The following is a 26,222-nucleotide window of genomic DNA, read 5'->3' as shown; positions in this document are numbered from 1 at the left end:
CAAGTTTCCTTCCTGGTATGTGGGAAAAACCAAGGACAGAGTGAGGATGAGGTCAGGAGACCCAGCGCCGCACCTTGACTCTGCCACTAATTTGTTCTGTGACTTTGGTGCATCTACCTTATGCTTCGGGTGCTGGGTTTCTTTAATGGGTGAAATGGATGATCTCGGTGGGAGCCACTGACCCTCTGTGTCCTTCAGCTTGCCTCATCAAGTGATAACCTCAGGGTTACTTACAGTAAAGAAATGCACAAAGGTCTTAGACACTAAACCCCCTGATTAATGAGTAAAAACTGGGAAAAGATCTGTCCTTTTGTTGTTGTTTTGAGACAGAGTCTCACTCTGTCACCCAGGCTGGAGTGCAGTGGTGCAATCTCGGCTCACTGCAACCTCCGCCTCCTGGGTTCAAGCGATTCTCCTGCCTCAGCCTCCCAAGTAGCTAGGACTACAGGCGCCCGCCACCATACCCAGCTAATTTTTGTATTTTTAGTAGAGATGGGGTTTCACCACGTTGGCCAGGCTGGTCTCAAACTCCTGACCTCAAGTGATCTGCCTGCCTGAGCCTCCCAAAGTGCTGGGATTACAGGCATGAGCCACTGTGCCCGGCCAGGTATGTCTTTTTGAAGGACTAATTTGGATTGCTAGGGCCCTGATTTCTAAGGGAGCAGGTCTCCAGGCAGCTGGAGGAACCAGGAAGGATTCAAATGTCCCAAAGGCTTGGGCCTCCACCGTAGCCCCTGCTTCTGTTTAAACATAATCGCTGGACAAAGGACTGGGAAACAGAACCGGCACATTCAGATTTAAAAATCCATCACTCACTCACTCAGCTATAGATCCTGGGCACTGATTGGTTAAAATATAGACATAAAAAAGGTAAGAGATGTCACTGGATATATGAAACAAACAACTGAACATATTGCTTTTGCTTATGGGAAAGTCTGGCTAGTCAGGCCCAGTCTCATGGAACAGAGTGAACTGCTGGCTGTCTCTAGGGTTGGGGCTTGTTGGTCACAAGGCCAGCCTGGCTGATGTCAGCAGCAAGGCTGCCCCTGATGACTCAAAACCAGCTCTAGGCTTACTTGGAACGAGAGCTACAGAACCATCCTGTGTTCCCAGGGCTGCAGGGACTGTAATCCTCACTGTGGTGAGTGCCATTTCTCCACTGCTAGATATGAGAGGACTCTTTGGTCAGATTTAGGGCAGAGGAGCCTCAGGACCAGAGTCAGACAACCTCTATGAAACTACAGACCACATGGGCGTCAGCACACCCAGCCACTCCAGCTGTCCCCTTATGCCTAGGAGTACACACCTGCCCCTTGAGAAATCAAATGTAGGCCTGACTTTTGGGAGGATATGGGATGTACCTGAGTCTCCATACCCCGAGTCTCCATGCCCCCGAGTCTCTGTACCCCCGAGTCTCCGTACCCCAAGTTTCCATACCCCCTGACTCTCCATACCCCAAGACTCTACCCCCCGAGTCTCTGTACTGCCTGAGTCCATATACCTCTACCCCAGCAGCACCTGGCATATGTGCCTCATGCACCCAGACGTCTCCCCTCTGCTGAGAACCCCCTCAGCAGCTCCCTCCAGTGCTCTTCAGGAGCAGGTGCTGTGGCGGGGGAGGGGCACTCCACTCTCAAAGGCAACCCATATTCTGAGCAATTTGATGATCAAGTCTGAGTGCACGTGACGGGGGGATAAACATGCTATGTGGCACCTGAGGGACTGGCCTGAGAGAACACTGCCACCTCTGAGCTAGGGGACTGCCACCTCTGAGCAGCTCACCAAGCCTCAGAGCATTGTGTGTTGGGAGAGGATAATAGTGTCTTACTGCGAAAACTTTTCAGTGAACAAAGTACCTCACAGGGCTCCTGGTTCACAACAGGAGCTCAATAAACAAGAACTACTGTGATTTGGGTATTTCTTGCAATTTATTTCCACTTCTGGAAAAAGAAAGTATGTTGAGAGTATTTTAACTATTGTACAGACACTGCCTAGTCAAGTCCACCAAACTTCAGTACCAAGGGTGGCCCTGCCTGGCCGCCTTCTGCAGGGAAGCCAGGTGCTGCCCCAGGACCTCAGCTGTCATCACTCTTCTTCCTACAGGCTGAGGACCCCTGTGCTGTTGGCTGTCCCCAGCAGCCCAGGAGCGGGGTCTCTGCTGTCTGGTTCCTAAAACCTAGCAACAGAAGAGAAGGGCTAAGTGTGGTGCAGGGATGTGGGGCTTACAGGTGCAGGGAGGACCCCGCTGACTGCCCCACACTCAGTCCTCCTGCTGGAGCTGAGACCCCCATTTCAGGCAGGTTTCCAGCCAGCCCTCTTGCTTTACCTCTCTCTCTCTCACTCACTCTGGTTCCCGCAACTCTCAGACAAGGCTGTCTGTATCTTTGAACTCCACAAAGAACTAATCTTTTTGTGGCATGTACAGCAGGGATGACCAGATGTCCACAAAATGCTCTCCTGCCATTGTGGGCAGACCAGCCATGGAATACTTTTCCCCGTGCCCCCTGCACCCTACAGTTAGAGACAGACATGGGACTGGGTCCTAGCCCAGGGAACATCAGAGGAAGTGACACGCCGCCTCCAGCCCGGACCACATACACCTGACTCCCAGGAAGAACTCATCCACGATCTCTTCCCCTTTCAGGTTGACAGGAATGAGTTCCTGGGGCAACCTCGGAAGCCAGGTGCTGAAGATGACACAGGCCCATGAGATAGGGCCCCAAAAGACCGCACGAAGGAGGGACAGCCTGCTGACCCACTGGGACGTGCCGGGACATAAGCAAAACTTAACTGCTACTGCATTTAAACCTCAGTCCACTTGGGTCTACTAGTGTAGTCCACCCAACCATTAAGGGTAGAACTGACCACAGTCACATAAGATCTGATATAAACAAGTGGGACTATATCAAACTAAAAAGCTTCTGCACAGCAAAGGAAACAAAACAAAAAGGCAACCTACAGAAAGGGAGAAAATATTTCCAAACCATATATCAAATAAGGGGTTAATATCCAAAATACATAAGGAACTCATTCACCTCAATAGGAAAAAAGCGAATAACCCAATTTAAAAATGGGGACAGAGCCTCAACAGAGATTTTTCCAAAGCCTCCCTCCCGCCCCCCAAAAAATGTACAAATGGTCAACAGGTATATAAAAAGGTGCTCAATGTCCAACATCACTAATCATCAAGGAAATGCAAATCAAAACCACAATGAGATGTCCCCTCACACCTGTTAGGCTGATTAGGAAAAAGTCGAAAGATCACAAGTGTTCGCTTGTGTGGGACTGTTAGATAAGAGTTCTAAATTTCTTTTCAAAGAATATGTCAGTATGTTCAACTCTTTGGCTTCTACTTTTAAACTTCCTCGTAAAGCAACCTTTTTCGATTACCTGCTCCACCCTAACTCATTCCAATTATCTGTTACCTGCTCTGCCCTGACTCCCGCCAAAGCACTCACCCCGTCATTCTCTTTAAATTCGCCAATCAGAATTAGTTTAGCCTGTGCGGTCTAACCCTAGCCAATAGGGGACTGACACAGCAGCAGGGGCCATGTGCGTCAGGGATAAGAACCCCCTCTCCTCCCTTGTCCAAGTGTGCGCTCACCATTGTTCCATCTGTAAGGGCGCACCCTTCTATCCAGAAGTACCTTGCCTTGGGGCCAGCCACAGTGGTTCACGCCTGTAATCCCAGCACTTTGGGAGGCCAAGGCGGGCAGATCACAAGGTCAGGAAATTGAGACCACCCTGGCTAACACGGTGAAACCCCATCTCTACTAAAAATTAGCCAGGCGTGGTGGCGGGCGCCTGTAGTCCCAGCTACTTGGGAGGCTGAGGCAGGAGAATGGTGTGAACCTGGGAGGCGGAGCTTGCAGTGAGCCGAGATCAAGCCACTGCACTCCAGCCTGGGTGACAGAGCAAGACTCCATCTCAAAAAAAAAAAAAAAAAAAAGTAAAATGGGGACAGTAAATTTAGATAGCCATTACCAATTTTAGTTGGTCAACAACAATAACTAGAAGTACCTTGCCTTGCTGAGAATTAAAAAGAAAATCTTATATTTGAGTGCTATTTCTTTTGTGGCACCGAAACTTTACATATAACAGGACCCTTGTACACTGTTGGTGGAATGTAGATTACTACAGCCGTTACGGAAAACAGCATGGAGGTTTCCAAAAACACTAAAAACAGAATGACCATACAATTCAGCAATCCCACTTCTGGGTGTATATACATATATTCAAAGGAAATAAAATCACTATCTTGAAGGGATATCCACACTCCCATGTTCATTGCAGCATTATTCACAATAGCCAAGAAATGGGAACAACCTAAGTGTCCGCTGACACGAACTGGTAAAGAAAATGCATATGGTACACATACCACGGACCATTAACCCGCCTGAGAAGAGAAGGAAGTCCTGTCATTTGCAACAACATAGGTGAACGTGGAGGATGCTATGCTAAGTGAAAGAAGCCAGGCACAGAAAGACAAATACTGCCTGATCTCATATTGTCAGAGGTGTGTGAACCAGGACAACTCCATCTTAAATAGGAGCTGGGTAAAATAAGGCTGAAGCCTACTGGGCTGCATTCCCAAACGGTGAGGCATTCTAAGCCACAGGATGAGATAGGAGGTGAGCACAAAATACAGTTCATAAAGACCTTGCTGATAAAACAGGCTAATAAAAAGGAGCCAGCCAAAACCCACCAAAACCAAGACGGCGACAACAGTGACCTCCGGTCGTCCTCACTGCTACACTCCCACCAGCGCCGTGACAGTTTATAGACGCCATTGCAAGGTCAGAAAGTTACCCTATATGGTCTAAAAGGGGAGGCATGAATCATCCACTCCTTATTTAGCATACCATCAAGAAATAACCATAAAAATGGGCACCCAGCAGCCTTCGGGGCTGCTCTGTCTATGGAGTAGTCATTCTTTTCTTCCTTTACTTTCTCAATAAACTTACTTTCACTTTGCACTGTGGACTGGTCCTGAATTCTTTCTTGCTTGAGATCCAAGAAACCTCTCTTGGGGTCTGGATCAGGACCCCCTTCCTGTAATAATATGTGGTATCTAAAGACGTCGAACCCCACCAAACAGTAGAAGGGTGGTTACCAGAGTCAGGGCGTGGGTGCAGTGAGGTGACAGGTGTTGGTACAAACTTTCCATGGTAAGCATTGAGGCAGGAGAAGAGAGTCTGGAGAACAGGGTCTGGAGACAGGGACAACAGCAAGGTCTGAGAAAACAGCAAGGTCTGGGCACAGGAAACCCAAGGCCAATTGGAGCTGCCTCCCTAAAGCTGGATCAAAAAGAAAACACCTGGGTCTGGGGGCAGGGAACCTGAGACCAATTAACACACACTTCTGACAGCGGAACCAAAAGGAAAACCCCCTGTCCCCAAACCGAGCAGCAAAGGATCAAAGCCTACTCCCCCTACAACGTCTCAGATGGAAAGGAGAGTGCCCTGGATTAGCCGCAGGCAATGCAGGGACCACCCCTTCATCTGCATAGGGCGCCAATTCACCTCAGCCTTTAATTAGCCAGGGACCAAATCCTTCGTCCAGATACGGGGTAGCAGATAAGAACCTCAAACAGGGAACTTAACACCCTTGAGCCCTTGCTGGGCCCGCTCCCACCCTACAGAGCGCTTTCTCTCTTGAATAAATCCCTGCTTTCGCTGCTTCGCTCCCCGCGTTTCATTCCTCTGCTACTCTGTGTTTTGGTCAATTCTTTGTTCAAAATGCCAAGGACCTGGACAACTCATAGTAAAGACCCTCCACAAGTAACAGTAGGTTCTAGAGGCCTAATGGACAACATGGACACTACAGTTACTAATAACATATACTTGCAACTGGCTCAGAGAGGAGATCGTGAGTATTCTCACCACACACACACACGAAAACAGTCAATGTGAGCTGGTGGGTATGTCAACAAGCTTGACTGTGGCGAACATTTCACAATACTTATAGCAAATCATCACGTTGTACATCTTGAATATTTGAAAAATATACGGAATGAGGAGCCCCCTGTGCTCTCAGATATAATTATGCTCAGAGGAAACTGCTGAAGAGTCACAGGTAACTTACCACAGATGGAGAATCCCTTACTCCGCGGAGAGACCGGGGACAGCAATGAGACTGGGCAGGAGCTGGGTCACAAAATAGCTATCCAGGCTCACAGGCTGGAGAGGAGTAGCAGTCCCCCATCCTGTGTGTGTGGCGGTGAGGGGTGGGAGTGATGCTGTCAGGTCCTGAGCCGAGGCCCCTAGGCCTTCCCTGGGAGGGTCCTGTGCCTCAGGCCTCAGGGTATGCGGCGTGGCAGAGAGATTGGAACAGGAAATAGACCAGGAGCTGAAAACCATGTCAAATGAACCATGAGCTCCAGATAAGAAATCTGTACTCGGAAAATTCTTACATATAAAAATACCTTTTAAATATTAAAAAATCTCATCTTGCCCTAATTTTTTGGTATAAATTTCATTTCAAAAACTTCCCACCTGTTGTGTGTGGACTAAGGAGAACACGATTTTTGGTGCAGTTTGGATGGAGTAAGTGGAAAATGGCGGGAAAGTGGCAGAAAGGCAAAGGCCCAGGCAAAGGCGCTGAAGAAATCTCAGGGGAAAAGCCCCTGTGGCCAGGTTGGCCCTCACCTTGGAAGGACAGGATCTGTCTCCAGGAAGTGGGGTCCAGGTCCCACTTTTACCACCTGTCTGAGTTTCTTCATACAAGGCTTCCCTGCCTGAGGGGCCCTGTCAGAGCTGCAGTGCTGAGCCTGAGGCCACCTGCCATTTCTCCCTCCTCCTCTACATGCCCTTCTTCTTGGGCCATGCCTCCTCCGCCCTTGGGTGCTTGTCTGACAGGGAGGGCTGTGGCGGTGGCTCATCCTGGAACCAGTATGTGCTGCTTGTGGGGGCTGCAAAGCCCTGCATGCCAGCCCCGCCCCAGGCCTCTGCTTACCAGATCCTTCCTTTCACCCACTTTGTTCTTCTGGCTGAGTTTTGAGGAAAGGAATTGCCTTTCAAATGCAGCCTGACTTAGGTCAGTGGTCTTTTTCTCTTTTCTTTTCTGTTTCTTGTCTGCACAGATGAGCTTTTCAGGACTGTGAAGAAAAGCAGAAAAAAATTGTCTCGATTCAGCACAGACGGAATTGTACCATCAAATAGTTTCTGAAGATTAATGTATTGAACTCAATCGTTACTTCTGAGAAGGAACAACTGACCAGCCATCACTGGTGACTGTGCCTCAATTTGCCTGCCCGGTCCGTACTTCTGCTGGCCCAATTCCTAGGGAGGTGGTGACTCGGGAACCCTTTCCCAGCCATGGCTGAGGCACCAGGTCCAGAGCCTCAATCCTTATTGCTGTAGTTGGGACAAAGGGGCTTCCAGGCAGCCTCCAAGTACTTAAACCAGAAAGTCAGGCAGGACGGTGCCTCCACTTGCCAGCACCCACAGGAAAGCACAGAAAGCCCGTGTGCAAAGAAAGAGAAATGGAGCAGGTTCACAAAGAGAAGTGATGGTGAGTGCCATATAGCCCCAAAGAGGCAGCCTGGCTCCAGCCTCCCAGTCAGTCCCCCGAGCAGCCTGGCTCCCTTCCTGGTTTGGCTTCCATGACATACCGGTGCCCTCTAACATATGGAGCCCCTCTCCCACCTTTCCTTTGAGAACGACTCTGGCTTTTGTAATCAAACTGTCTCTGCCTCACCTCACCACATACTCTCAAGTCCTTTTCTTACTTCATCAAATAGCCACGCGAGGCATCCTGTGGGTGTATCCTCCTGGAGGAATTTCACCAGGGCTGCCACCATTTCTGCCCCAGGAAGCCTAGCCCTATGGAGGGAAATAAGCCTTCTCTTTTCTTCCTCCATTCATTCATTCAACAACCACTTATTCATGATCTACTATGCTCCAGCTAAGTGCTGGGAACACCAAGATTAGTAAGACATAGTCCCTGCCCTCAAGGGGCTTGCTGATGGAGGAAAGGGCCAGTAGGGGGCTGGAGAGTTCTGTGTCCCTGTGATAACTGCCCTTTTGCCTGCACTGGAATGGCCAGTGACAGACAGAGGGAGCAAAGGCAGGCAACAGCCTGGCAGGTCAGGGAGTTATGAATGTGCTGACTTGAGCCAGAGGTTTTTGTGGTTAATCAATCTTTCTTTTCTTTAGGTCGATGGGACTTCTGGGCTGAGATTGGAAAGGGTGGTAGGGCCCAGATGGTGCCTCATGTGCCATGTTGAGGGCCTGGGCTTTGTCGTAAGGGGAATGGCACTGAGTGGTTCCAGTGGAGGAGTGCTGATCACTTTAAAAAAACCACTCTGGCTGCTGGGCGGAAAATGGATTGGAGGAGACCAGCCTGAAGGAAGAATACCAGCGGAGGAGCCAGAGGGGAGATGAACAAAGCAAGATGAAGCCTTTGTCTTGTTGCGGGGGTGGGGGGTTGTGTAATTACTGTTGTTTAAATAAAAATGTTTGTTAAAATGATAAAGGAACCATAAAACCAGAAATAATACATAAAACTTCAAAATCACTAGGGGAAGCAGAAACAAAGTAGCACTGTTTATTCCAACAAAACTCAGGGTGGGGAATGAAAACAAAACGTTGAGAGAGTATAACAGACTTCCATGTTTGTGTAGAATATAGAAGTCGGCACAGGCTAAAAGTCCTGCTGAAATAAATAGAGAAGAAAAAACAGAAAATTTACCATCAAAAATAAGAATTTTAAAATCACTAAACAGCTTTAAAAACAATTCCAGAGATGGGAGAGCCTTCAGGAATGAGCTGACAATCTCCAACTCTTGCCTTCCTCTGTGGGAGCATTTTAAATATCAGGTCACCAATATTAAGTACCAGAGTAGAGACTGATTCCTCTGTGCTTCTAACATCTTTGGTGGATTTTTTCTCCTTGGGTCTGACTGATGTCCTGGCAGGTGGGTATTTAACCTTGTTCTCAACATCACCCTCCCCCTAATAGGCAAGTCAAGCAATGCACTTGGTTTCTCAATGGAGGACAGAACTCTCCGGCCCCAAGTACAGACAGCATTCCCCAAAACCTATTTGAAAAAGAATCAAGGAGGAGTGGGGAGGGGGAAGGGAGAGCATTATGAAAAATAGCTAATGCATGCTGGGTTTAATGCTTACGTGATGGGTTGATCACCTAGGCGCACATTTACCTGTGTAACAAACTTGCACAACCTGCATGTGTATGCTAGCACTAAAAATAACAAATTTAAAAATCAAATAGAAATTCTAGATCTATAAAATAACTGAAAATAATAATTCAATGGATGGCTTTAACAACAAACAGACATAACAAAAGAGATAATAAAATATCTGAAACCACACATGGAAACACAAAAAGGATAGAAAATATACAAAAATGATAAGAGACAGAGAGGGAATCAGTGAGAAAATCTAAAATATGTTTAACTAGAGTACCCAAAAGAGAGGAGAGGAGAATATGGCAGAGGTAACAAAGAAAAAATAACTGAAAACTTTCTAGAACTAACTACAGACATTAACCTATAGATTCAAGAAGACCCATGAATTCTAAGTAGGAGAAATAAAAAGAAATCCACATCTAGAAACATCATGTAAAACTACAAAAAATCAAAGACAATGAGAAAATCATAAAAGCATCCAGGGGAAAGGACAGATTACCTTCAAAGGAACAACAGTAAGACCAGCAAGTGACTTCTCAATTGAAAGAGGAAAAGACAACAAGATATATGCTGAAAGAAAATAACTGCCAACCTAACATTCTTAATCCTGAAAACACCCTTTAAGAATGAAGGTAAAGTCTGAAAAGACTAAATGTTATATGATTCCAACCACATGACATTGTGTAAAAGGCAAAACAATGGATACAGTAAAAAATAAAGAAATAAAAATTAAAAGTAAAAGTAAAAAAATTAAAAAATAAAAAAATCACTGGTTGCTAGGGGTAGTGGGGAGGAGAGATGAATGGGCAGAGATGATTTTTAGGACAATGAAACTATTCTGTGTGACACTGGAACAGAATGATGGATTCATGTCATTGTACATTTGTCAAAAAGCATAGAATGTACAACGCCAAGAGTGAACCCTTATGTAAACTATTAACTTTGGGTGATAATGTAGTTTGTACCACTGTGGTGCAGGATGTCAACAGTCAGGGAGGTTGTGTTTGTTGGGGGACAGGAGGTGTATGAGAACTCTCTAGGTACTTTCCACTCAAGTCTGCTGTGAACATAAAATTTGTTATGAAAAATAAAGTTAAGTTGAAAAAAGAAGGGAAATAAAGATGTCTTAAAGCAAACAGATTTTTCATGAGCAAATGCACATTTATGAAAACTGGGAAACAACATTTCTGTGTTTTTTGTCATGAGGTACATAGTAGAGTATAAATGACATGACCTGAGACCTAGAATTTTCCCACAAAAGGGTGAGCACAAAAGGGAAAGTGGGGTAAAGTGAGAGAGAGAGAACGGCAAAACGTTGATGGCTGCTGAACCTGGGTGATAGGTACATAGGAATGTGTTGCACTCTCCACATTCAGAGCATTTGAAAATGTTTGTAATAAAATATTTTTAAAATGAGTCAGTGTAATTTTCCACAAGGGGGTCGCAGAGGCTCACGTCTATAAATCCCCCAGCATTCTGGGAAGCCAAGGTGAGTGGATTACTTAAGGTCAGGAGTTTGAGACCAGCCTGACCAACATGAAACCCCTTCTCTACTAAAAATATAAAAATTAGCCAGGCATGGTGGTGGGCGCCTATAATCCCAGCTACTCAGGAGGCTGAGGCAGGAGAATCACTTGAACCTGAGAGGCAGAGGGTGCAGTGAGCCGAGATCGTGCCATTGTACTCCAGCCTGGGTAACAGAGCAAGACTACATCTCAAAAAATAAAATAAAATAAAAATGTTCACATTAACAGAACAAAGGAGAAAAAAATTGTAATATCAATAAATGCATAAAAATTAATATATGTCAAAATCTATTCATGATCTAAAAAAAAAAACTCATAGCAAACTAAGAAAATGAACTTCCTTAATTTACTAATGGAAATCTAAAAATAATGTAAAACACAAAAAACACCAAAAGCTTTCCCTTTAAGAATAGCACAAGGAAGCCAATTTTCACCACTTCAACTTTGTGCCAGAGATCTTAACTGGTACTGTAAGGTAAGGAAAAGAAATAAAAGGTATAAGGAATGGAAAACAAGACATAAAATTCTCTTTATTAGAAGATAATATTGTGGGCTGGGTGCAGTGGCTCACACCTGTAATCCCAGTACTTTGGGAGGCCAAGGCAGGTGGATCACCTGAGGTCAGGAGTTCGAGACCAGCCTGGCCAACATGGTGAAACCTCATCTCTACTAAAAATACAAAAATTAGCCGGGTGTGGTGGTGCACACCTGTAATCCCAGCTACTCAGGAGGTTGAGGCGGAGGTTGCGAGGAGCCAAGATTATGCCACTGCACTCCAGCCTGGGTGACAGAGCGAGACTCCATCTCAAAAAAATAAAAAGAATATTGTGTACATAGAAAATCTAAAAGACTCTATAGATAAAATGTCAGAACTCAATAAAGTTTAGCAAGGTTGCCAAATACAAATTCAATATATGAAATCATTTTTATTTCTATACATTACGATTACCTAGAAAATGAAATTACATATAATAATAAAATAGGCATAAGTAGGAATAAATCTAAACAAAGATCTACAAGACCTTCAGACACGGTTTCTTATCCATAGTACTTACTGACATTTGGGGCTGAGTAATTCTTTGTTGTAGGATATTTGGCCACGTCCCTGCCCTAAGTCCAGTACATGCCTGTAGAACCCCACGCCCCTGACAACCAAAAATGTCTCCAAACATTGCCAGCTTCTTAATCAATTTGATTACGAAACACTCCCTTACATAAAATAAGACCCATATTAATGGAGAGATAGATACCACGTTCATGGATTACAGGGCTCAAAATTGTAAAGATGTCAATTCTCCCTAAATTGATCTACAGATACAATACAATCCCAATCAAAATCCCAAGCATTAGGTTGGTGCAAAAGTAATTGTGGTTTCTGCCATTACTTTTTTGTTTGTTTGGGAATTTGTTTGTATGTGTGTATGTCTACATGAAACTTGAGCTAATTATAAAATATATATTGGTGTATTTGTTCTATCAGGTATCAAAACTCATTAAAAAGCTATAGGAAACAAATAGGCAAGGATGGAGAACCTGGAAATTAAGTATACATAACAGCACTGAATTTGTATAAAAGTCTATGCTGCAGAACAGCAGGCAAATTATATTTTCAATAAATGGTACTGAGGAAAATGGGTATCATTAGAGGGAAAAAATTCAACTGGGTCCCACATAAAATATATACAAAAAGCAATTCTAACTGGATTATAAGCCTAAATTTGAAAAGCAAAACTATAAAAGCAGGCCAGGAACGGTGGCTCATGCCTGTAATCCCAGCACTTTGGGAGGCCAAGGTGGGCAGATCATGAGGTCAAGAGATAGAGACCATCCTGGCCAACATGGTAAAATCCCATCTCTACTAAAGATATAAAAATGAGCTGGGTGTGGTGGCGCACGCCTGTACTCCCAGCTACTCAGGAGGCTGAGGCAGGAGAATCACTTGAACCCGGGACGTGGAGGTTGCAGCGAGCCGAGATCGTGCCACTGTGCTCCAGCCTGGCAATAGAGCAACACTCCGTCTCAAAAAAAAAAAAAAAAAAAAGGCTATACAGCTTTTGGAAAAGACATTTTAAAATAATGTATAAAAAGCACTAGTTATAAAGGAAAAGAAAAATAGGTTTGACTATATCAACATTAAGAACATCTATTCATTAAAAAATACCATTAGGAAGAGTAAAAACGCAACCCACGAAATAGGAAAAGATACTTATAACACAAATAACTGAAAAAGGGTTTATAGCCAGAATATATAAGGAAAATCAGTAAGAAAGACCAAACATTCCAACAGAAAAAAAAATGGCAAAAGTCTCGAACAGATGCTTCTCAAATGAAGAAACCCAACAGCCAATAAAGACATGAAAAGTACTCAGTTTCACTGATAATGTGGAAAATGCTATTATATAGCTGCCAGCTTTACTCAGATGATAATATTATACACCAAGGGTAAAGGAGAATTTGAAGCAACAGTATTTCTCCCCCATGCTGATGGAGGTGTAAACTGAAACAGTCTCTTTGCAAAACAGTTTAATATTATCCCACAACTCAACAAACTCCACTCTGGGGTATATATCCTAAGAAATGTGGATTGTGGACCAAGCATGGTGACTCACACCTGTAATCCCAGCATTTTGGGAGGCCGAGGCAGGAGGATCACAAGATCAGGAGTTCAAGACCACCTTGGCCAATATGGTGAAACCCTGTCTCTATTAAAAATACAAAAATTAGCTGGGCGTGGTGGCGGCCACCTGTAATCCCAGCTACTTGGGAGACTGAGGCAGAGAATTGCTTGAACCCAGGAGGTGGGGGTTGCAGTGAGCCGAGATCGCATCACTGCACTCCAGCCTGGACAAGAGTGAGACTCCTACTCAAAACTAACTAACTAAATAAATAATAAATGTGGATTGTGGGAACCAAAATACCAAACTGGATCGTTCATAATAGCCAAAGTGTGGAAACAACCCAAATGTCCACAACAGTGGATTGCTTAAATGATGGCATAGTCAAATACAATGGAATACACTCCGAAAATAGAAGTTAACACACTATATGAACAACAGAAAGGAATCTGAAAAACTTAATGGTGAACAAAAGCAGTCACACAATGAACTGGACATGTACAAACCCCAACAGATGAATTTTATGGTATGTAAGTTGCATCTTTTTTTTTTTTTTTTTTTTTGATGGCGTCTCACTCTGTTGCCCAGGCTGGAGTGCAGTGGCGTGATCTTGACTCATGGCAACTTCTGCCTCCCGAGTTCAAGTGATTCTTCTGCCTCAGTCTCCCGAGTAGCTGGGATTACAGGTATCTGCCACGATGCCCAACTAATTTTTGTATTTTTAGTAGAGATGGGGTTTCACCATGTTGGCCAGGCTAGTCTCAAACTCCTAACCTCAGGTGATCCACCTGCCTTGGCCTCCCAAAGTAATGGGATTACAGGCGTGAGCCACCGTGCCCAGCCTGTAAATTATATCTTAATAGAGATGTTTTTTAAAGAGTCAGTCATAAAAGAATAAATGCTTTCAGGTTCTGTTTATATGAAATTCAAAAATATGCAAGATAAACTATATTGTTTAAGAACACAAAGTTAGTTGATAACACCACAGGGAGAGCAAGGAAGTGAACACTTATAAAGTGAAGAGAGCTCTGGGGCAGGGAGGAGACTGTCTTGGGAGGGGGCAGGATCCCTTTCTTGAAATGGCTAGTGATTCCACAGGACTGACTCAGGGACTTGTTAAGCTGTTTATGTTTTATTCTGTCCTCTACATATATTTCATAATACAAATGTGATGATAGTAACAATAAAACTATAAACTACTAAAAGACAAAAGTGTGACTAGTTACGAGAGCTTCAGTAGGAAATAAAGGAAGTTGCAAGTTAAACAAATATTTGTTCTGCTCATCTGTACCTGTATTTGTAAGTTTTACTCCTGGCTCTTGCGGAGGCTTTATGCCACTCTTTTGGAATCACACGATGTGAAGTGAAAGTGAAGTAGGGCGAGCTGGCATGCAGCCTGGCCTTCTCTATTTCTTTAAATTCTTTGATGGAATGTCGTTTTCCTACAGGAAGATAAAAAATCAAAATCAACACTCTTCAAGAACTCCAATTGCTCTTGGAGTGAGAAGTCACTGGACAATTAGCAGTCTCAAAAAAATGAGGCCCAGTGATCACAAAGCACCTGTCTCACATTGAAGACCAGTTCTCTTCTCTTCATCCACCTCTTGCTGTCTTTGAAGCAGAGGATCAACAAATGGTGGGACTGTAACCTACAAGAAAAATGAGACTCTTTCAGGACCAGAGTGCAGCCTGTATTAAGCTTTTAAAATGTGTTCCACATAAAGATGGGAACAATAGACCCCGAGGACTACAAGAGTGGGAAGGGCAGGAGGGGGCAAGGGTTGAAAAACAACCTATTCGGGACTCTGCTTACTACCAGGGTGACAGATTCAATCGCACCCCAACCTCAGCAGCATGCAATATACCCATGTAACAAACCTATATGTATACCCCTGAATCCAAACGTTGAAATTTAAATAAATAAAGTCTGACCTAAGCATGCAAGTATGCCCTTACTGTACACCAAAGCAGCTGAGAAGAAAGGCCCAGGAATGTGCCAATCTACACATCAGTGGAAGGGCATCACCTCAGATGAGGATGTCGCACAGAGCCTTAAATGGCTGAACTGAGGGAGGGAGGGAGGGCCGCCCAGAGAGAAGAGACGCACTTCTGTTAAGTGCTCTACTGTGTCATTGCATCAGCCAGTAAATATTTGTGTTGCCATTGTGTGCCACATCCAGGCTAGATCCTGTCTTCAAGGATCTCCTAGTCTAGAACAGCCTAGTCATCCACAGTGACAATCTAGTCCTGAGAGGGGCCAGCTCAGGATCCTGTAGGAGCAGGGGCAGTGCTCCTAACCCAGACTGGGAGGATGCATGTCTCCTGGGGAAGCTGACGACTGGTCTGTAAAGGCCTGTGAGAACAGAGGGTCAGGTGACCAGAGCTATGAGTTTATGTCAAAGGGTAGGGACATACAGAAGTATTTTTTCTCCTCGCTCCTGATAAGCCTTAAACAGAGGGACTATTTTTCCCCTCCATTTCCCCCACAGCACTCATCGCAGTGCTGGACTGAAGTGCTAGGTAAACAATCACTGAATAAACCAGGCAGCATAACATGTACTGCCTCCAGCACCCCAGATGATGACATTCTACCCAGAACCAAAATAATCTGTTCATCTTCATATGACCGACCTGGCTTGGTTCTCTGGGAGAAGCAAAAGAAATCGCTTCCACCTTCAGAGCCATACATATCTTTTAAAAAAGTAATAGTCATATCAGGTAGCTACTTCTGCTGCATGGGAGCGAAAAACTGAAACCTACATTTCTCAATTTTAACCCTGTATTGGCGGTTTAAAAATCTGAAGGCTCATTACAACCTCAAGTATGAGCTCTCACGGGCAGCCTATGCTGAAATTCCTCCTGTATCTCCGCTGGAAAGGAGTATTCCCTCCCAAGTCCCACAATCCCTGTGCTGACTTCTGTGACACTCGCCGCACTCCACTGCACAAGCTGCCACACCTCTCTCTCTCCTTCTTGTGCTTCAGGTTTGCTGAATGTGAGTAAATGAATGAACAAGTGATCACACGTATCCCTGCCTTGTGCACAGTGTAAATTCCACAGGAGTCTAAATTACTTTGAGTTCCTACTCTAAAACTCAAAGGAAATGCTTTTGTAGACTTTTTAAAATAGAGAATAACTACAAGACTTCTAAAATGACTAGGTTTTCCCCAACTCCAGAGCTCCTAAGAATAAAAAACCAAAGAAACCTGCTCTACCCTTTTATAATTTGGTTTTTCTTCATATAAAAGGATCGTAGGCCGGGCACAGGGGCTCACACCTATGATCCCAGCACTTTGGGAAGCCAAAGCAGGTGGATCACTTGAGGTCAGGAGCTCAAGACCAGCCTGACCAACATGACGAAACCCCTTCTCTACTAAAAATACAAACAATTAGCCAGGCGTGATGGCACATGCCTGTAATCCCAGCTACTTGGCAGGCTAAGGCAGGAGAACTGCCTGAACCCTGGAGGCGGAAGTTGCAGTGAGCCAAGATTGCACCACTGTACTCCAGCCTGGGCAACAAGAGCGAAACTCCGTCTCAAAGAAAAATTTAAAAAATTTAAAAAGGGATTGTATACTTCAGGATTATAATGGTCTTCACATATAATTTCCTTCAGATACAAAATATACTTAAGGGAAAAATCACTAGATACAAACTGTTTTGCAAGATTCATATTATAAAAGTCAAATACTGTATTTCATTTTTATATAAAAGCATAGCTTCAAAGGGTTGGAAGAAACTGCTGAAGTAATTTAGACTGCAATGAGACTCCACCACCTTCTGGGAGAAGTAATCATCTAGCTTTGGTCTGAAGTCATCCATGGGCCTTTGAGAACTTTCTGCTCCATGAGGCAGGTACTTTTTTTGGTAATTTTAACCTCAAGAAAGTCTGCCCTTAGGTTGAGTTTAAATCTGCCTTGTAACTTGCAGGTTCACACACTAGTTCTATACATCTAATTCATCGGCTAACGTCTGCCTTTAAAATACTTAAAAGGTTCATTCCCCCTTGTGTCGTCTTTTCCTTGGGCCAAATACCCCACCTCTTTCCAGTTTTCTTCCTATAAAGTGGTGTCAAGACTCAACTCTTTTCTAAAGGTTTTGCAACTGATGAGTGTCCCTTCAACAGTGCGACATCAGGAATGACAGGATGAGGACAGGATGGACTAAGACTCTGATGCTATCCACTCTAAGCACAGCCTCTCTTGCCTGAGAGCTGTATGTTTTCTGGGAATCCAGCTCATATGGTTGATTCACAATGACTTTACTGACATTTAAAATCACTTGGACTTCGACACATGCCATTTCTAAGATCTTCCTCCCTATACCCATGAAATCACATTTCTGGACACAAATATAAGACTCTGCACTTTGGAGATCTGGATTTAATCTTGAGCTCTGTCCCTTAAGAGTGTGTAGGAAAAAGTATTTAAGGTAAATATTCAGAAACTGTGCTCAGTAAATATACTTAAATGCTCTAATATTTCAGCTAACCTACTCTAGGGTCTCACTCCGTCACCCAGGCTGGAGTGCAGTGCCACGATCATGGTTCACTGCAACCTCTGCCTCCCAGGCTCAAGTGATCCTTCCACCTCAACCTCCCAAGTAGCTGGGACTACAAGTGCACAGAACCACACTGTTTTTTTTTTTTTTTTTTTTTTGTACAAACGGGTTTTTGTCATGTTGCCCAGGCTGGACTCAAAACTCCTGGACTCAAGCAATCCATCCACCTCAGCCTCTCAAAGTGCTGGGATTACAGGGGTGACCCACTGCACCCAGCCACTACTCTAGATATCTACTAGATATATGGAGGTAAGAAAAAAAGATCCAGTAGTGCACACCTGAAGTTAACAGATTTGCATTTGGTACTGCAAATAGATAGACCTAAATTCTGAAAGAGAGTCCTGACCTCAAAATCAAAAAAATCTTCAAATTAAGAAACCAAATTTTGTTGTTTTGTAAAGCCAAACTGTAGAACAGAGTACAAAAACTGTTAGTCCTAACACCTACTGGTTGGCTAACTCAGCCATGCAATAGCATTCTCCTTTGCCCACTTCCTACTAGAGAGATGAGAAAGCCACAGTGGCTTTCCAGGCCCTGCTTATGGCTAGGACTTGCCTCATGACCCAGTCCTGGCCAAAGAGACCTAAGGGAAAGCTGACTAGGGGCCTCTGGGGACTCTTTTTGCTTCCTGCAAAGGAGTAGTGTAAGAGAAGAGGCCCCTGGCACCATTCCTTACCCCTTCTTCTTCCTGCCCTGAAGGAAGACCTAACGTCTGGAGCTATAAGCAACCATCCGGCAAATGTGAGAATGATGGGGATAAACTGAAAATACTAAGGATAGCAGAATAGAATAGGAAAAAATATGACATTGTTATGCTGTCAGAACCCACCACGAAACCACCTACCTCTCAATTTCTTGTGAAGTAAATGATAAATGCCCTTATGATTTAAGCCACAGTAACTTCATTAACATCTACATAAAATCATTCCTGACAAATCTAGTTCCAAGTCAACACTCCTATCCCCTCCAACCTCAGGCTTAAGAATGCAGTACGTGTATTACAATTCAATGAACTCATCTTAAATACAAAAATAAGCTGGAGGCTATTTGTATAACCAGTGAAATTGTTAGACTAACTCTTCAAATTATACTTTATTTGAAAAATAAAACATCAGTACCATTTTATGTCTGTGCTGTAAATAATAGTCAACATTCTCTTGTTTCATTTTTTTAAGCCCTTTATATGAAATTACTTTTTCCATAATTCTCTGCTGAAGAGGCTCCGCAACGTTTTCAACCCATTTTTTATGTAACATCTCTTTTCTTCTTTCCTTAAAAGTATCCAGATGCTGAAAATACGTATCCAATCTCTAGTGAAGTGATACAAACAAGGAAAATAAATTATAAAGAAATGTTTCACTTATTGTCATTTGAGTAAGGGGGAAAAAAACATCTGTTCCCACTACTAAACTCTCAGCCACATTTGGGTTGCAAAGTCCCCGTATAAGATAACTGAAGCACAGAATAAAGTACAGTAAGAGAAGCTGGGAACACAGAGCAGAAGAACTCATATAAACTTCTAAACCACAACTGTGCCTTCAGATTAAACCACATCTAACTCATGAATCAGATTAAGCTATTTCTAACACATGAAACTCTTGTTTCTTTTTCAGGACTTCCAAGCATTCCCTGGTCACCCATCCTGTGTCCAGCCTTCACCATCAGGAAAGTCTGTGACAAAATTGGTAGAGTAGAAAGCACATCAGACTGTGATACCTCTCTCTGGCCTGTGAAAGAGAGGTAATCCCATCTATCTCTTCGGATGCTTAAATGGGAATTTATGTGCACTTTCTTTATAAATTGTAAATCGCAATTCAAATGTCAAAGCTTTATTCTTTTTTTGTCTGTTTAAAAGACAAGGTCTCACTCTGTCGCCCAGGCTAGAGTATAGTGGCATGGTCACAGCTCACTACAGCCCCAACCTCCTGGGCTCAAGCGATCCTCCTGCCTCAGCCTCCTGAGTAGCTGGGACTACAGGTGCGTGCCACCATGCCTGGCTAATTTTTAAATTTTTTGTAGTGACGGGGCCTCACTATGTTGCCCAGGCTGGTCTCAAACTCTCAAACTCCTGGTTTCAAGCAATGTTCTTGCTTCAGCCTCCCAAAGTATTATAACTCCATCTCTCTCATTGAAATCAAATGTCCCTTAAGCTAATTTCATAGTGACTATCAGTTACTGATTGGTCATAATCCTTAAAAGTTTATTTTGTTTCTAGTGATTTTCTATATCCCCACTGCAAGTGGAAACACATGAGAAAGAGGCAAGTGTGAATAGGAAAGAGTTTCTATTCAGTACCAGGACGAAGAGAAGGAGCAATTAGGACAATTTCTCAGATCCCTTCAGGACAGATTCAAGTGGGATTAGGGACCTCTTAGTGATCCTGCAAGAAGGGGGCATGACCTCAGATCCATGTAGTACAAACAAGTAAATTACAGGATCCTCATTCCCCCTGCAAATTGAGTCTCTTGGATCATGGTGACATGACTCTTGGCCATGTCGTTCTGCACATTCTTGCTCCCCTAGAACACACTTAGAATGCAGTATGGAGCCAACTCTTACCTTCACAACAGAATTTTCTCTAAATAATATTGCACGTACTGCTTCATCAATGTCTTCTCTAGCTAATACCTAAAATTACAGAATTGGATATTAGGCTGTAAATCCTGAAGCAACAAAAGACAATGACGAAACTCAGTGTACTTTACCCAATAGTTTCAGCGTAAATCTTGAGGCTTATTATGTAACATAAATATATGGAAAATTTCTTTTTTTTTTTTTTTTTTGAGACGGAGTCTCGCTCTGTCACCCAGGCTGGAGTGCAGTGGCCGGATCTCTGCTCACTGCAAGCTCCGCCTCCCGGGTTTTAGGCCATTCTCCTGGCTCAGCCTCCCGAGTAGCGGGGACTACAGGCGCTCGCCACCTCGCCCGGCTAGTTTTTTTTTTTTGTATTTTTTAGTAGAGACGGGGTTTCACCGTATTAGCCAGGATGGTCTCGATCTCCTGACCTCGTGATCCGCCCGTCTCGGCCTCCCAAAGTGCTAGGATTACAGGCTTGAGCCACCGCGCCCAGCCAAATATATGGAAAATTTCTAAACCCATTCTCCATGAACCCATCAACCAGGTTCAAGAGTGATTAATTCTGAGTCAATCTTATGTCATCTAATAAATCTTATTATTCAGCACCCCCCCACCCAGACTATTTTAAAACAAATCCCTGATAGTATATTATTAAATTATGTTTTAAAGCACTAAAAAGCTTACTAAAGGAATCCTCTTTTCAGGCATTCAGTAGGTGTTTTTTGTTTGCTTTTTGAGACAAAGTCTGGCTCTGTCACCCAGGCTGGAGGGCAGTGGTACAATCTTGGCTCACTACAACTTCAGCCCTCCGGGTTCAAGTGATTCTCCTGCCTCAGCCTCCCAAGTAGCTGGGATTACAGGCACGTGACACCACACTTGGCTAATTTTTGTATTTTTTAGTAGAGACGGAGTTTCACCATGTTGGCCAGGTTGCTCTCGAACTCCTGACCTCAAGTGATCCACCCACTTTGGCCTCCCAAAGTACTGAGATTATAGGTGTGAGCCACCCCATCCAGCCAGTAGGTGTGTTTTAAAGGGCCCTTGAAGTTTTCTGCCTTTTGCTAGATCTCTTCATAAGTCAAAAACCACAGAAAATTCCCTTTAGTTCAACTAGTCCAGAGTCTCAGAGCTAATTAGTGGGAGCTCGTGGCCTCCAACCAATATCATCCACATCTAGGGACTTGCTGTTTCCATTATGAGTTTGGGTAAAGCCGATGCATTTTAATCCCCACTTTAGGGCTTTTTCAGTTGGATCACTATAAACTAATCTCTAGCTTTTATCCTTATAGGACTAAGTGTGAACAAATGAAAAGGCAATAAAAATCCAGTATCTGGAAGAGATAAACTATTACATTAAAAATTATTGATGAAAAATGATAAAGGTTCTTAGAACTGTTATTCAATTTGACTCTTCTTTCTGTTCTGCCACACTGAATGCATCACAACAAACTAAACCCCAAACTCAAACACCAAATCTGTGAATAAGAGAAATCTCAAAAAGGAAAGTTGTTTTTACCCATATATTTAATAGCTTCACATGAGATCTAAAATGACATTCAAACAGCTACCCAGGTCTTCTCTAAAATAAAGCTCTTTGTAATATGAAGAGGATCTTGCTTTAAAGCCTTCTCAGACTTATTTTAAGATGACAGGCCAGGCAGGGTGGCTCACGTCTGTAATCCTAGTGCTTCGAAGGCCCAGGCAGGAGGATTACTTGAGTTCAGAAGTTTGAGGTTACAGTGAGCTATGATTGGGCCACTGCACCCCAGCCTGGGCTACAGAGCAAGAACCTGTCTCTAAAATATTTTTTTAATTAAAAAGAAGATGGTAACTGAAAAAGTATGTAAAACAATTAAACATGTATCCTGACACTACAATATAAATTTAGAATCAATCTATTCATTTATTTGGAGAAGCAGAAACACGTTGACAAGCATCTTGGGAAGTCACCTTCTTAAAGAACATCCTAGTAAGACTGTTAGCAAATGTTATGTACACTCTTGAGTTAGATTGTCAAATAATCTTTTTCTGTTTAAAGAAATTAAAGAGTTTCTGTCTTTGATGGCTCTTCTTTGTGATTTTGTCAGGAAATATAAGGAAAAAGGTCATGATTTGCAGCAGCACTTCTGAAATCCACGGCTTTCTGCGCGCACACACACAGAAAAATTAAGCGTCTCACTACTCCGACTGCCACCAGGGCAAAAGGGGAAATTTCCAAGAGTTTTTTACGGCGAGGCAAATCATAGGATGATACAAAACAATGAAACTTTATGAGAAAATCATTACCAGATCCTAAAGCATAACTGACTGGCAAGCCCAGACCTGGCTTCTCCTGCCGGGGAGCTGGGGTTGCTGCCTTCACCCACCCGCCTGCCCCCGTCGGTGCACCAGTCCCCAGGCTGGCGACTGGGAACACTCTTGGCCACACTCTCGGCCAAATCTGAGCCCGGAACACTCCCCTTCAACGCCTGCTTTAAACCAGGCACTGTCCCAATCCTGAGAACAGAAGCGAGATTAAGATAAACAGTTCCCAGACTCGAGGGGACCCACCGCCAAAATGACGTCTCAAAACGCCACGTTCTCTCACCTCCATTAAAGAAACGGACTCGGGCTCCGGCCATTCTCTTAACTTTTCTGGCCTGAAATGTTCATCGTAAATCCAAGTTTTGGTGGCAGCCATGGCCAGAATCCCTGAGGGAAGAAAAGGTAAACTGAGGCTGAGGACAACGGTTACCGTTGAGAGTTGGGCCTGTGGGCTGAGGGAGTGTTCGAATCCCGCTTGGCCCCATTCTAGCTGGGCCCAGTCACCCAACAAACCGGGATCCTCGGCGCCCTGGGCGCTTCAACAGGCCCAGCTACCCGCTCCCGTGTCGTCCTTGGGCCGAAGCGGGCCCTTCCGCCGGGCCGCGCCGCCCTGGCCCTGCCACCGCCCTCCCTGGGCTCTGAGACCCCCAGGCCCGCAGGCCTCCCGGGGCCCCACCTCAGGCCAGCCCCGGGGGTGGTCGCAGGCCCCGCGGCTCCGTGCCGGTGGGGCTCCCCCGCGGCCGCGTCCTGGAACGGCAACGGAGAAAGGAGCCCGTGAGCCCGCGCGTCGGGGCGCAAGCGCCACGCCAGCCCCGGAGCGCTGCCCCGACGCCAGCTGGAAGGGGACGCCGACGTCCCGGGAAAGGGAAGGGCGCCATTTGATTTCACAGCAAACGGAAACGCAGTGATGCAGCCCAGCGCCTGGCCCTCGCCCTCCCTCCACGGCTGTCTCGGGGGCGCCCTTCCCTCGCGGCCCCGGCGGGCACGCGGGCCTTCGACCGCCGAGGCCCCCGCCGCCCTTCTGGACTTTTATCGAGGCCTGTACATTAATACGAAAGAGAATTTGCCATTTACCTGTAAGATTGAGGGCGACAGCGTAAGAGGAATGGTCTTAAGTGACGCGTCCGGCTTCTCACTGAAGGGTGAAGGTGCCACAGGTGGGCCTGGTTTGGATTCTGATGTGAAGAAACCGACTTCAAAACACTTGGGCCAATCAGGAAAATACCAAAACTCTGACTACATATTTAATGATATCTAGGAATTATTGTTAATAGTTTAAGGTATGGTACATTATCACAACCAAGATTTGACATAGCTACATCAAGATACAGGATATTAACAAGGATTACTGTTTTCAGCCAATGTTTCTTCAAGTATTTTTTTTAGTCCTGCCTGTGTCTCTCGTCCTGGGATTCTGATGATATGAATATTATTATAGCCCCGACAGCCCTTAAGCCTCTGTTCTTTCCTCCACCCCCAGTCTATTTTCTCATTTTTTCAGATTTGGTAATTTTTATTGTTCTATCTTCCAGCTCACTGATTCTTTCCTCCATCTTCTCCATTCTACTGTTGAGCTTACCTGCTGAGCTTTTTATTTTGGCTATTGTAATTTTCAGGTCTACAATTTTCATTTGGTTCTTTATATCTCCTGTTTGCTCAGGATTTTTATTTTTTCATTTGCTTCAAGTGTATTCATATTTGCTCATTGAAGCATTTTTCTCATAGCAACCTTAAAAGTCTTTTTGGGCTTATTCTAACATCGTTGTCATCTCAGTGTTGGTCTCTATTGATTGTCTTTTCCATTCAATTAAATATCTTTCTGGTTCTTGGTATGACTATTTTTTATTGAAGTCTGAACATTTTCAGTTTATATTATGAGACTCTGGATTTTAAACTTTGTTTTAGTTGGCTTTCTCCAACACCAATCGAATAGGGTTAATGAGGTTACCACCTCATTACCGCCAGGTGGAGATAGGAATCCAGGTGCCCCAGTTAGCATTCATTGATACTTGAGGGGCCAAAATTCCTCGTTTACTGCTGTGTAGACCATGATTTAGAGATTCTAGTCAGGCTAACTGAGGGACCATTCAGCAAATTAGTTCCTTATATGGTATAATCTTGTTGAGAAAAGGAGCTGAATCTATCTCATCTTTACATCTTTCTCATAACATGGGACCATCTATGACTGACCCAAATAGCAGGCAAACAGAAAATTCCTGTTGAGTAGACATACGCAGAAAAGTATAATACACTGATGGCTTAAACTACATTAAGTATAAGCAAAAGGTGATTCAAAATAGGATTTTTAATTTCTACCTAGCTTCTTCCTTACTTCATTTGAAAATAAAAGTTTCCCTGATTTACTGAATCAAATTATTTCAATCTCATATGATTTAAAAGCTTACCTGAGCATTTGTCTCTTTACTTGATGTTCCCTGGCAATGTCACCTTTTTTACATGGTGGAAATAACTGTTAAGGATTTGAAAGATTCTCCTTTCAATAGGTAGTGCTTCACTGAGTCTTCACCTAGGCTCTTGCTGCAGGCTCTGAGTCTCTTTCTACATACCACAACTAAGTTAGTTAATCTCATAGTATTAAAATCTTTTGTCACTGTTTCTCCTACTAACTTTAAGACAGAGGGCCTATGTTGGCTCATCCTTATATCCCCAGAACCGGGCAGGGCACCTGAGAAAAACAGGCACTTAGATACTTACTAAGTGAATGATGAATAAATGAATGAATGAAACATAATCCCGACATCTACACAAAATGAAATTTCAATGCCAACATATTAAAAAAACATTTAAGAGACTGAAGACTTGTCTACCAGGAGAGCATCAAACCTTTTGAAGCTTTGCAGTTGGCTTCTGGTTGCCATTTTGGCATGGCTAGTGTTTTTAGTCATTTATAACTGTACCAGAGAAAAGCATTTCTATCCAAAGAGTCTCTTTAAATCAAAAAGTCTAGGCCAATCATGGTGGCTCATGCATGTAATCCCAGCCCTTTGGGAGGCCAAGGTAGGAGGATTGCTTGAGACCAGGTGTTCAAGACCAGCCTGGGCAACACAATGGGACCTTGTCTCTACAGAATGTTTAAAAATTAGTTGGGCATGGTGGCGGGCACCTGTAGTGCCAGCTACTCAGAAAGCTGAGGAGGGAGGATTATTTGAGTCTGGGTTGAGGATGAGGTGAGCCGTGCTTGTATTACTCCACTCCAGCTGGGAGACAGAACAAGACCTTGTCTCAGAAAACAAAAGTCCCAATGTTTGTGAGGTGTACATGTTAATCTTAACCATAAGAACAAACTTGCACCTAGATTTTTATTTTAAAAGTGTGAAATAGATTTAGGCTGCCTTTTATAAAGAAAACTTAAGAGAATTTCTAAACTTACTCACTTGAACAGAGGAATGGCTATGGAGAAGGCATTAATGACTGATTCATGGAACAGAATTGATTTACCGAAACTTTTCTCCTTCTATATAAAGTCAAGGT

At 44.0% G+C, this 26,222-nt stretch overlaps 1 protein-coding gene across 2 annotated transcripts; it reads right to left on the bottom strand.

Moving 5' to 3' along the window:
* Window positions 1-1,906: 1,906 nt before the first annotated feature.
* FAM228A (family with sequence similarity 228 member A) lies at window positions 1,907-23,538 on the bottom strand. Of its 2 annotated transcripts, XM_025354398.1 has the most exons (8): window positions 23,407-23,510; window positions 23,014-23,117; window positions 20,409-20,477; window positions 18,968-19,159; window positions 14,851-14,938; window positions 14,581-14,731; window positions 6,955-7,096; window positions 1,907-2,176 (listed from the first exon to the last, which is right to left on the bottom strand). In XM_025354398.1, exons 2-8 carry the CDS (start codon window positions 23,104-23,106, stop codon window positions 2,012-2,014), a joined length of 900 nt encoding a protein of 299 aa, XP_025210183.1. In that variant the 5' UTR covers window positions 23,107-23,117; window positions 23,407-23,510; the 3' UTR covers window positions 1,907-2,011. The 2 variants fall into 2 exon arrangements, with proteins under 2 accessions (XP_025210183.1, XP_025210184.1); XM_025354399.1 differs by lacking the exons at window positions 1,907-2,176; window positions 18,968-19,159 and having other exon boundaries at window positions 5,822-7,096; window positions 23,407-23,538.
* Window positions 23,539-26,222: the final 2,684 nt, after the last annotated feature.

The sequence above is a fragment of the Theropithecus gelada genome, chromosome 13 (assembly GCF_003255815.1).
Source record: "Theropithecus gelada isolate Dixy chromosome 13, Tgel_1.0, whole genome shotgun sequence".
NCBI classification, from domain to species: domain Eukaryota; kingdom Metazoa; phylum Chordata; class Mammalia; order Primates; family Cercopithecidae; genus Theropithecus; species Theropithecus gelada.
Note: the sequence above shows the minus strand (reverse complement) of the source record. Positions and strands in the feature narration are given on the sequence as shown.